The 12,569-nt window shown below is 35.9% G+C and overlaps 1 protein-coding gene across 2 annotated transcripts in view; it reads left to right on the forward strand.

The window, feature by feature from the left end:
• Nucleotides 1-12,569, forward strand: part of SCN9A (sodium voltage-gated channel alpha subunit 9) — a 204,272-nt gene that overhangs the window by 124,625 nt on the left and 67,078 nt on the right. For both annotated transcript variants that reach the window (XM_033231248.1, XM_033231249.1), the window contains exon 17: nucleotides 414-890. In XM_033231248.1, coding sequence (XP_033087139.1) covers nucleotides 414-890 — 477 coding nt within the window. The remainder of the gene's footprint in view (nucleotides 1-413; nucleotides 891-12,569) is intronic.

The following is a 12,569-nucleotide window of genomic DNA, read 5'->3' on the forward strand; positions in this document are numbered from 1 at the left end:
ATCTACCTGTTTCTCACAAGTAATAAAGAATAATGATAGATGAATGCTAGGAGAGTTTTTTGGGTTCATAAAAGGGAAATTGATTAAGGAACTACTGCTACAGAAATGAACTTAGAAATGATGTAATGATAATGGTGAGGGATCATTCTCTCTGTTCCCCATGGTAGTTCTTCCTGGGTATGGCTGATCCTCTGCTGCCAAGTCTGCTGGGGCTAGTCTAGGGATACAGTGATGAGGAGTCTACCCTCTCCTCTGTCCCTCTCATGTGGTCTTATCTGTGCATGAAAAGGTGCAGAAATCTTCGTTGCTGGTTTGTATTGTGGCCTATATTCAGAAAAGTGTGCTTATTTTATTTTATTTTTTATATTTCCTATCTCCCTATTTCTCTACCCCCTCTCCCCACCCTCATATAGGTCCTAAACCTATTTCTGGCCTTATTATTGAGTTCATTTAGTTCAGACAATCTTACAGCAATTGAAGAAGACCCTGATGCAAACAACCTCCAGATTGCAGTGACCAGAATTAAAAAGGGAATAAATTATGTGAAGCAAACCTTACGTGAATTTATTCTAAAAGCATTTTCCAAAAAACCAAAGATTTCCAGGGAGATAAGACAAACAGAAGATCTGAATACTAAGAAGGAAAACTATATTTCTAACTATACACTTGCTGAAATGAGCAAAGGTCACAATTTCCTCAAGGAAAAAGATAAAATCAGTGGTTTTGGAAGCAGAGTGGACAAATACTTGATGGAAGACAGTGATGGTCAATCGTTTATTCACAATCCCAGCCTCACAGTGACAGTGCCAATTGCCCCTGGGGAATCCGATTTGGAAAATATGAATGCTGAGGAGCTTAGCAGTGATTCAGATAGTGAATACAGCAAAGTGGTAAGAATGCTTCATATACTTTGTGTTTCATATTAACAATTAGTATGAAATGAATGACAATTTCAGATTTCTGTTGTCATAAGTTCTTCTTAGCATTGCATATAGTGATGGATAGGTTTCTGCGCATGACTACACAACAGCTTCCTGAAGATTCATCTGGTAAAGTTTTCTTACTAGTTCTTAATAATTGATTTAATCTTACTTAGCTGTATGAGAAAGCACCAGGTATTTTTGAGCCTTCCCTTCTTCATCCCATGTTGCCTGTCAGTTGAAAAGTTACACACAGTCTCCCTCCACAGTGCCTGTTTGAATCCACCTCTCCTTTTCATCACCTTTCCTTTGTACTCACTATTTTTTGCCTAAACCATTTCAAGCAGAGTCTCAACTGATGCCTCTGCTTCCATTTTGCATTTACTCTAGTTTACTTATTTGATTAATTTCGCTCACGCAGATTCAGTCCTAATCATTTCACTGCCATGATGTATCCATGATCTGCAAAATCTCTCTCTCTCTTTTTTCTTTTATTCTCCTTTAAAAAAAAAAAAAAAAAAAAAATGGAGACAGGTCTCACTCTGTTGCCCAGGTTGGAGTGCAGTGGTGCTATCATAGCTTATTGCAACCTTGAACTCCTGGGCTCAATGATCCCCCTGCCTCCACCTCCTGAGTAGGTGGGACTATACGCCCATGCCACAACACCCAGCTAATTTTTTTTAAAAAAAGTTTGTAGAGACAAAGTTTCACTATGTTTCCCAGGCTGGTCTCAAACTACTGGACTCAGGCAATGCTTCAACCTTTGTCCCCAGTTGCTGAGATTACAGGAATGAGCCACCACACCTGGCTATCCCCAAAGTCTCTTGAATTATGTATTGTGCACAAAGCCTTCACACTATGGCCCTAACCAGCTTTGACCAGCTGTATCTCCTAGTGCTCACCTGAAGAGTTTTACCTGTACTAAACCAATTTCCTTTTAGGCCATAAACACTCTCCACACTTTGCTTGGGATTTCCTTCTCCAGTCAAAATTCTTGAAGGCATCACCCTTGTATTTATCATTTCTTAAATTGTTAATACTTAAATCACAGTTGGGTAAGGGTTAAATGAATTAACATGTTAATACATGTAAAACGTTTAGAACCATATTCAACATTCTCAAAATGTTACTCATTTCATCCCTCCTAATTTCTCCCCAAGTGGATCTAGTCCCTTCTCATTTTGAACCCCAAACAATTTTATACGTCTTCCTGAATTCAGTAATCTTAAATTTTAATTTTTTGAGAAATTATGGTATGCCTTTAATGGTACTGTAAATTCATTGAGAACAGGAACTCTTTTAAACCTTCTTTTGTGCCCTCCTCTCCCACCCTTACCTGCATATTTCTAGTGAGTCAAGGTATGTATCGAGCTGTATTTTTATTGTGAAATGTAACAACCGTATTACAAATTATGTTTATGGCATTGTTTTAAAGTCTTAAGGTATCATTTAAAAATAATCGTTTGTTTTCTCTAGCTCATGTTAGGAAGTATTTGACAAATAGTTACCAAATATCTTCTCTCTCCTTACTAAGACTCCACCCTCCATGAATTTATAGTGGACTTTGAAAAAAGATTATATGGAATAATCATTTTATATATATATATATACACACACACACTATATATATACACACACACACACACTATATGTGTATATGTATATATATGTAAAATGCTCAGGAGGCTGAGGCATGAGAATCACTTGAGCCCCGGAGGTGGAGCTTGCAGTGAGCCAAGATCATGCCACTGTACTCCAGCTTGGACTATAGAGTGAGACTCTGTCTCAAAATATATATATATATATATATATATATATATATATATATATATGATTAAATTAAATTAAAACAAAATAAAATAAAATACTCTATATTTAGTTGAGTGAATAAACTATTAAATCAATAAATCACGATATATGTTTCTATGTAGCCAAGGATATTTTTTCCAAGATGGTAAAGTAAGGAATAAAAGATAGTCATCCCTTGATATCTACGGGAGAGTGGTTCCAAGGATGCCCACAGAGACTAAAATCTGCAGATGTTCAAGTCCTTTATATAAAATGGCACAATGTTTACTGTATAACCTACACACATCCTCTTGTATGTACACTTTAAATTATCTTCAGATTACTTATAATGTAAAACTAAATCACTAACAATGTAAATATTTGTTTTACTGTATTTTTTATTTGTACAATAAAGTTGTGTTTTTATATTTATTTTTTCCAATTACTTTCCACCTGTAGTTCATTGACTCTACAGATGTGGGACCCAGGGATACAGAGGGCCAGCTGTATTTTATTTGCATATTTAAAAATCTTTTACATGGAAGAAGTAATATTCCCAAAATTTTAAAAGTGTATTCTTTTCAGCTTAAAGTTAGAAAACCAGATTCCACATATGCCTTTTAAGGAGCAGGCATCTAGGTTTAGTATCATATGGAAAGGAAAACTAACTCAGTCACCCATTTTTTTCTAACTAACTCAGTCACCCATTTAAAGAAGATTAAAATTATAAACTCCAATCACCTGGCAGACAGTTGCTCTCAGAGTAAAACTTGGATTCTAGGTGTTAAAGCCCTTCAGGAGCTGGGCAAAGTCAACCAAATACTTCTGAAATTATTTCTTAACATTTACGAGGAATTATTTCTTACCTGTTCATTTTTCTTTCATTTAAAGCCAATGGGTGACCTTTCATGGATCTCCTTAGCTGCTGACAAAATTCTTATTCTTAGTATGTTGAGTTGTAACATTTTTAAGGGAACCTTATAGAATTTTCCATTTAGCACTTCATTTTCTAACTGAAAAAGCAGGCTCATTAAAAGGAAGTGATTTTATTCACAGTTATAAAGCTAGAGTTGTACAGTTATAAATCCAGAGTTATATAGTTGTACAGTTACAAAGGTAGAGCCAGGTCAAGAGTCCCAGTCTTGTGATTTACAGCTCAATGGAATTTCTACCTCTCTTTCTCCATTTGAAAGACAAAACAAACACTTCTATTGAACTTAATGTTAAATTTGTCTCCCCTGGGGTATAAAGCCATGCAGCTATAGAATTCATATATCTTGTGGTATGCAGATGAAGGTGTGTTGTCATAATGATCAGCTATCTTTTATAATTAGTAATTTTATTTGTCTTTTGTAACTGAAATAGATTATTTTAACCATCCATAAAATTACTCTGCCACTTATTCCATGAGCCCTTCCTAAAGAGTATGAAATCTAGTGTCCTATAAACTGAGTTGTCTAAAAACCATTTGATGTTAATATTCTAATATTCTTGATTTTCACTATTTTTTCTCATTACATAATGGTCATATCTATGGGATAAGAGTGTACATTCTTATTCTATTACATTTCTATGGTATGCACAATCAAATATACAGGGGTTTGTGGCTACCTTAGAGGTTGTAGTAACGGATACACAAGCTAGTATTTTTTTTTTTTTTTTTGAGACGGAGTCTCGCTCTGCCGCCCAGGCTGGAGTGCAGTGGCCGGATCTCAGCTCACTGCAAGCTCCGCCTCCCGGATTCACGCCATTCTCCTGCCTCAGCCTCCCCAGTAGCTGGGACTACAGACGCCCGCCACCTCGCCCGGCTAGTTTTTTGTATTTTTTTTAGTAGAGACGGGGTTTCACCGTGTTAGCCAGGATGGTCTCGATCTCCTGACCTCATGATCCGCCCGTCTCGGCCTCCCAAAGTGCTGAGATTACAGGCTTGAGCCACCGCGCCCGGCCACAAGCTAGTATTTTTAAGTCATTTAGCATAGTGTTTGAATTAGCAAGCCATTAAAAAAAAATTTTGTTATCATCGATTTCTGCATCAATATTATTACCTAAGAACTCAGGTTCTTAGTGCTACTGACTTCTAATTATGAACTTTGAAAGTTTACCCTTCTTCATAAAAAATTTTCCATGACATATCTCAAGGTATGTCATCTTAAGTATAGACACATCTACCTGAAGATATAATAATTGAGAAATAATGAAGGTTCAAGATCTAAAGGAAATTTGTTAGATAAGATATTAAGCTGTGGCCAACTATATAAACCTTATGTCTAAGGTCTTTCTTTCCAGCCTCTTCAGATTAAAATATTACCAGTTTAAATTTTGTCATTTTTGTTTTGTTTTGTTTTGTTTTGTTTTCCCATGTGGGTCACTAAAACAGTGCACATTTTCTTTATTTGTCTAAAATGTTTCTAATCCTCCTATGCTAACTTTTCTTGCTCTAATTCTCATAATCTTCATCTCCCACTTGAGTTCCTAGAGTCTTGATTTATGAATTCCCTCCTTTGCAACTTCTGTTTTTTTCATATTTGAGATGCCTTTGAAATAGTGATGGTTGTGTTTGTGATGAGCCTGGATGAGCCAAAAAGGCAAATTTGATTACCCAGTAGAAAGTAACTCCTAATTTATATATTTATGTCATTAAGTCTTAGCCACTACCTTGGGATATGATTAAGAATATCACTTTTAATTTACAAGAAAAAAACAAACAACCCCATCAAAAAGTGGGCAAAGAATATGAACACACACTTCTCAAAAGAAGACATTCATACAGCCAATAGACACATGAAAAAATGCTCATCATCACTTGCCATCAGAGAAATGCAAATCAAAACCACAATGAGATAACATCTTACACCAGTTAGAATGGCAATCATTAAAAAGTCAGGAAACAACAGGTGCTGGAGAGGATGTGGAGAAATAGGAACACTTTTACACTGTTTTGGGACTGTAAACTAGTTCAACCATTGTGGAAAACAGTGTGGCGATTCCTCAAGGATCTAGAACTAGAAATACCATTTGACCCAGCCATCCCATTACTGGGTATATACCGAAAGGATTATAAATCATGCTGCTATAAAGACACATGCACACATATGTTTGTTGCAGCACTATTCACAATAGCAAAGATTTGGAATCAACCCAAATGTCGATCAGTGACAAACTGGATTAAGAAAATGTGGCACATATACACCATGGAATACTATGCAGTCATAAAAAAGGATGAGTTTGTGTCCTTTATAGGGACATGGATGCAGCTGGAAACCATCATTCTCAGCAAACTATCGCAAGAACAGAAAACCAAACACCACATATTCTCCCTCATAGGTGGGAATTGAACAATGAGATCACTTGGACACAGGAAGGGGAACATCACACACCGGGGCCTACTGTGGGGAGGGGGGAGGGGGGAGGGATAGCATTAGGAGATATACCTAATGTAAATGAGGAGTTAATGGGTGCAGCACACCAACATGGCACATGTATATATATGTAACAAACCTGCACGTTGTGCACATGTACCCTAGAACTTAAAGTATAATAATAAAAAAAAGAATGCCACTTTTTAAGATAGAATATTTGCTTCAAATCTTAGCTTTTGATACGACCTTGAGCAATTTAAAAAAACTTTTTTTCAGTTTACTTATGTGTAAAATAGATTGTAATAAAAATTACATGATTCTCATAAACAATTAGAAAATGCTTACTGAAAAGTAAGTGCTCAATCTACAATTATTATAAGTATGGAATTGAGTGCTTACATATACAGTGTAAGTAGCTGTTGGCTACAGATTGAATTTAAAAGAGATAGCATGATGAAGATCAGTGCTTCAGAATTTTAGTGTGTGAAAGACATACTTGGGGACTTTATTACAAATGCCTGTTCTGGATCATATCCTTTGAATTGTCTTCGCCTAAATTTGGATGCAACTTCAGAATCATTAACAACGTTTGCAGCAGCTACTGATCATTAGAGACTACTATGAACAAGCATACACAAATTGGAAAACCTAATGGAAATTGATAAATTACTCAATACATACAACTTGCCAAGATTGTATCATGAAGAAGTGGAAAACTCGAACAGACCAATAATGAGTAACAAGATTGAATCAGTAATTAAAACTCTCCTAGCAAAGAAAAGTCCAGGACTACATGGCTTCGCTAATGAGTTCTACCAAACATTTAAAGAAGAACTAATATTAATTCTTCTCAAATTATTCCAAAAAAATCAAAAGGAAAGAAAGTCTTCTAAACTCATTCTACAAGGCCAGTATTACCCCAATACCAGAACCAGACAAGGATACACACAAACAAAGGAAACTGGAGGCCACTATCCCTGATTAACACAGATGCAAAATGCCCCAGCAAAATATACTAGCAACTCAAATCCAACAGCCTATCAAAAAGACTATTCACCATGCTCAACCGGAAATCGTCCCAGGGATGCAAAGATGTTTCAACATTTGCAGAACAATAAACTTTCTACATTATATCAACAGAATGAAACGTAAAAACCATGTGGTCATCTCAATAGACAGAGAAAAAGCATTTTATAAAATTTAGTATCCTATGTTTGATAAAAATTATCAACAAATTAGGTATAGAAGAAACATGCCTTAATGTGATGAAGGCCATATGTAACAAACCCACAGATAACATACTAACCAGGGAAGAGCTGAAAGCTTTCTTTTCACGATCTGAAAGAAGACAAGGATACTCACTTTCACTACTTTTATTTAATTTTTATGCTATTTTATAGTAATGAAGTTCTAGCCAGAGCAATCAGGCAAGAGAAAGAAATAAAGGACATTTAAATTGGAAAGAAGGAAGTCAAATTCTCTCTGTTTTTATATAATCCGATCTTAGACATAGAGAACTCTAATGAGCCCGTGAAAAAAATATATATTTCATAAATGAATTCAGTAATGTTTGAAGACACAAAATCAACATGCAAAAATCAATATTATTTCTATATGTTAACAACAAATAATCTGAAAATAAATCAAGAAAGCAATCTCATTTACAATAGCTACAAAAAATAAAATACCTAGAAATAAATTTAAACAAGGAGATGAAATATATTTACAATGAAAACTATAAAATATTGGTGAGAGAAATTGAAGAGGACACAAAAAGGGAAAGATATTCCATGTTCATGGATTAGAATAATTAATATTGTTAAAATGTCCATATTACCCAATGCAATCTATAGATTTAATGCAATCCCTATCAAAATACCAATGACATTCTTTACAGAAATAAAACAAAAACAGTCCTAACATTTGTATGGAACCACAAAAGTCCCTAAATAGCCCAAGTAACCTGGAACAAAAAGAACAACGCTGGTGGCATCACCCTAACTGACTTCAAAACACACTATAAAGCTATAGTAACCAAACAGAATGATACTGACATAAAACAGACACATAGAGCAATACATAAGAATAGAGAGCCCAGAAATAAATCTACACGTATACAATTAACTGAGTTTTGACAAAGTTTCCAAGTACATATAATAGGGAAAGGACAGTCTCTTTAGTAAATGGTTCTGGGAAAACTGAATAGCCACATGCAAAAGAATGAAATTAGACCTTTATCTCTAAATTTTTATACAAGTCAACTCAAAATAGACTAACTAAAACGTAAGACCCAAAATTACATGACTATTAAGAAAAAAAAAAAAAAAACGGGGAAGTTTCATGATGTTGGTCTAGGCAAGGATTTTTTTTTGGATAAAACCTCAAAAGCACAGGCAATAAAAGTAAATATAGACAAATTGGATTATATTAAAAAGCTTCTGCACAGCAAGGCAAATAATCAATAGAGTGAAGAGACAACCTACAGAATGGGAAAATATATTTGTAAACTATGCATCTGATAATGGGTTAATATCTAAAACATATAAGGAACTCAAACAACTCGACAACAACAACAAAAAACAAATAATTCAAAAATGGACAAAAGACTTGAATAGATATTTCTCAAAAGAAGACATAGAAATGCCAACAGACATCTTAAAATATGCTCAACATCACTAATCATCAGGGAAATGCAAATCAAACCTGTATTGAGGTATCTCCTCACTCTAGTTAGAATGGCTACCATCAAAAAATCAAAAGATGAAAGTATTAAAAGGATATGGAGAAAAGGGAATCCTTACACATTGATTGTGAGAGTGTAAATTAGTACCACCATTATGGAAAGTAATATGGGGGTTCTTAAAAAAATTAAAAATAGAATTTTCATATGATCCAGCAGTCCCAATACTAGGTAAATAACAAGATGAAATCAGTATATTGGAGAGAGAGAGTAAACATAGAATACTGTACTCCTATATGTTTATTGCTGTACTGTTCACAATAGCCAAGTTATCATATTAACCTAAATGATCATAAAGAGATAAATGCATAAAGAAAATGTAGTATATAAGAAAAATTGAACACCATTCAGCCATAAGAAATAATGAAATCCTGTTATTTGTGGCAACGTGAATGAACCTGGAGGATATTATGTTAAGTGAAATCAGCCAGGCACAGAAAGTCAAATATCTCACACATATGTGGAATCTAAAGAGTTGTCATAGAAGTAGATAGTATAGAATAGTGGTTATCTGAGGATGCGAGGCTTGGAGGAGCGAGGTACGGAGAAAGATTGGTCAATAGGTACAAAGCTGCAGTGAGATAGAATAAGTTCTGGTGTTCTATGGAATAGTTGGATGACTAGAGTTAACCATAATGTATTGTATATTTCAAAATAGCTAGAAGTTTGTAAATGATCTCCTCACAAAGAAACGATAGATGTTCAAAGCTACGGATCTGCTGGTTACCCTACTTGATAGTTACATAATGTATACATGTATCAAATTATCACATATACCCCATAAATGTGTATAATTATTATGCATCAAAAATAATTTTTAAAATAAATGGTGGTAGCCTAATCCCTAGCTTACTTGGATTCAGGTTTCTGAGATACTACTTTCTTTATTCAGGGGCTATGGATATATTTCCCCTTTTGGTTGTTTAAGAACCTGCATTTTGAGTAAGGGGAAATATCATCACTAACCTTTGATATTTTTTCCCTCTCCTCTCCCTACCCAAAAACCCTCTCTTTTATGACTTAGCATCCTGGTTTCTCAATATAGTTTATGCAGAATTTTCAATGCTATCCTAGTATAAGTTTTCAGGTTGGCAGATTTCCTCACCCTGATAGATAGTTAAAAATACACTCCAGAATCAAATCAAAATATTTTACAGTAAAACATCTTATCAGAAAATAACCAAAGAGATGAGTTCAAACAAATGGTTTAGTCAAATATCTTAAACAGTTCTGAGTAAACAAATGGAAATAGAACAATAGCACTTATCTGAAGATACAGTGTCAGAATCAAGAAAGACATGCTGTTATCTCAAAGGTACCCATGAGAATAATACTCTTTGCACTGTTTCTAAGAATGCAGGCACTGAACTGATGGCTCTTCTCAGAGTCAGTCTTCTCTTGAAGTGCAATGAAGCCCTCCAAACACGCTCCAAACATTAACAACACACTACACAGGTTTTTGTGTTTTTTTTGTTTTTTTTTTTTTAACCATTGGCAGTGAAGTGCTTCTCATTATAAACCTTAAAGGAAGCATGAAATGCATCCCCTCCATCAATAAATATCTATTGCACCTTACTATGCTGTAAGCACTGTGCTAAGAACTGCTGAGGGAAAAAAAGATCATGTTCTCACACAACTGCAATAATTTAATATCTGGATTAACTTGAAAGTTAAAATATAAGGGCTCAGGGTCTAGATATATGACTGTGAGCTGATCTAAGGATGTATTAGTTTATTAGTGATGTAACAAATTAGCACAAACTCGGTGGCTTTCAACAACAGAAATTTATTCTTTTGACAGTTCTGGAGGCTAGAAGTCTGAAATCAAGGTCTGAGCAAGGCCATGATTTCTCTAAAGTCTCTAGTGACTATCCTCCCTTGCTGCTTTCTAACTTTGGAGGTTGTTGGCAATCCTTGCAGCTTGCAGCTGCATCATCCCAATCTCTGGCCCGGTACCCACATAGTTTTCTCCCTGTGTGTCTCTGTCTTTTCTTCTTATAAGGACCTCAGTTACATTGGATTTGGACCCACACTAACGCCCTCATCTTAATTGTGTCTGCAAAGACCGTATTTCCAAGTAAGATCACATTCAAATATGCCAGAGTTAGGACTTCAACATAACTTTTGGAGGATTACAATTCAACCCATAACAAAGAATTTTGACTTAGAAGACTGGATGGTTGTTTTTTTTTTTTTTTTTTTTGAGACAGAGTCTCGCTCAGTCGCCCAGGCTGAAGTGCAGTGGCGCGATCTCGGCTCACTGCAAGCTCCGCCTCCCGGGTTCAGGCGTTCTCCTGCCTCAGCCTCCCAAGTAGCTGGGACTACAGGCGCCCACTACCACGTCCAGCTAATTTTTTGTATTTTTAGTAGAGACGGGGTTTCACTGTGTTAGCCAGGATGGTCTCAATCTCCTGACCTCGTGATCTGCCCGCCTCCGCCTCCCAAAGTGCTGGGATTACAGGGACTGGATGGTTATTGATGCAATTAGGGATATACTGATGGAGGAGAAAATTGAGGAGGTAGGGGATATTCAGAGTTTACTTTGGTGGCATCATAAATTTGAGCTACTTGCAGTACAGGCAGTGAACCTGAACAGGAGGTATATGGAAACATAAATCTTAAGGAAAGAAGAAAAGTCAAAAGTTGTAGATAGGTTGGAATTTTGTATGTTAACTTTTATTTATCACAGGATTGTGTAGGGAGTCAGTTCCCTGGGAAACCAATCCTGAGAGAGAAATCTGTTTGTCTAAGATTTACTGAGAGCTGTTTTCAGGAACGATACCTAACATCTGTAAAAAGTGAGGGGTGCAAAATTATTGGGCAGAGAGGGAAGTTGAACTGTTACAATTGCAACAGAGATTTTGGCTGATTCTATTGGCATCCCTGATGCCGGGACGACCCTTTGGAGTAGTCCCAAAACAAAGCAAGAGGGTCAGGCCTTTCTTCTCCACACCATGCCTTGGATGCAGGCTTTCCCTTTACCCTTCCAGGGGAGAGGGGCATAACCTTGGGGGAAGCACCTCCCTTCTACCATGATAATGCCCAAAGAGGGATTCGGATGTGAGCTTTCAGCAGCCAACACTTTTGGCAGCTGGGTGAATGAGCAGCTCACTGGAAAGCAGGATGTGCACAGTGCCTTACAGCATCTACCGCATGACAGAGCCATAGACAGAAGCTGAGAACAGTGGATCAAACACATTTGAGAGGTGGGTGCAAAAGAAGAAAGCACACACACACAACTACACACACACACACTACACACATGGATAAAATGTATACAGTAGCCCCTTTACACACATTATATAATTTTCCTTTTTGTGACCTCCTTAGGAAGTAAATATAATTCATCTATATTTGCAGATGACTGAGATTGTAAAAGATTAAGAAAAGATTCATTTAGTCACAGATGTGTCTGGGGGTGTTTTTAAATTTAAGCCCCAAGCTTTAATTGTTATATTACATGCCATAGGAAGGCAGGAGAATGAGTAGGAATACAATTGTTTTCTGCTATACCTCTGCAATGATGTAATTCAGGACAAAATTTTCTGTTGTAATGGTATTGTACATTTGATGATTCATTGGGATTCTAATATTGTGCTTCTAATCCACCTTAATGCTGACTGATTAGGTTATAGTTTACCTTGGTAATAATGTGTGATTTTTATATTTTAAGTGTTTACATTTGTTTCTTCAAAACTATCTTACTCTCTTCTTTATTAAAAAGCAAAACTGATTTTACTTCTAGAATATATTTATTTCTCA

Source organism: Trachypithecus francoisi, unplaced genomic scaffold (assembly GCF_009764315.1).
Source record: "Trachypithecus francoisi isolate TF-2019V2 unplaced genomic scaffold, Tfra_2.0 Lachesis_group13, whole genome shotgun sequence".
NCBI classification, from domain to species: domain Eukaryota; kingdom Metazoa; phylum Chordata; class Mammalia; order Primates; family Cercopithecidae; genus Trachypithecus; species Trachypithecus francoisi.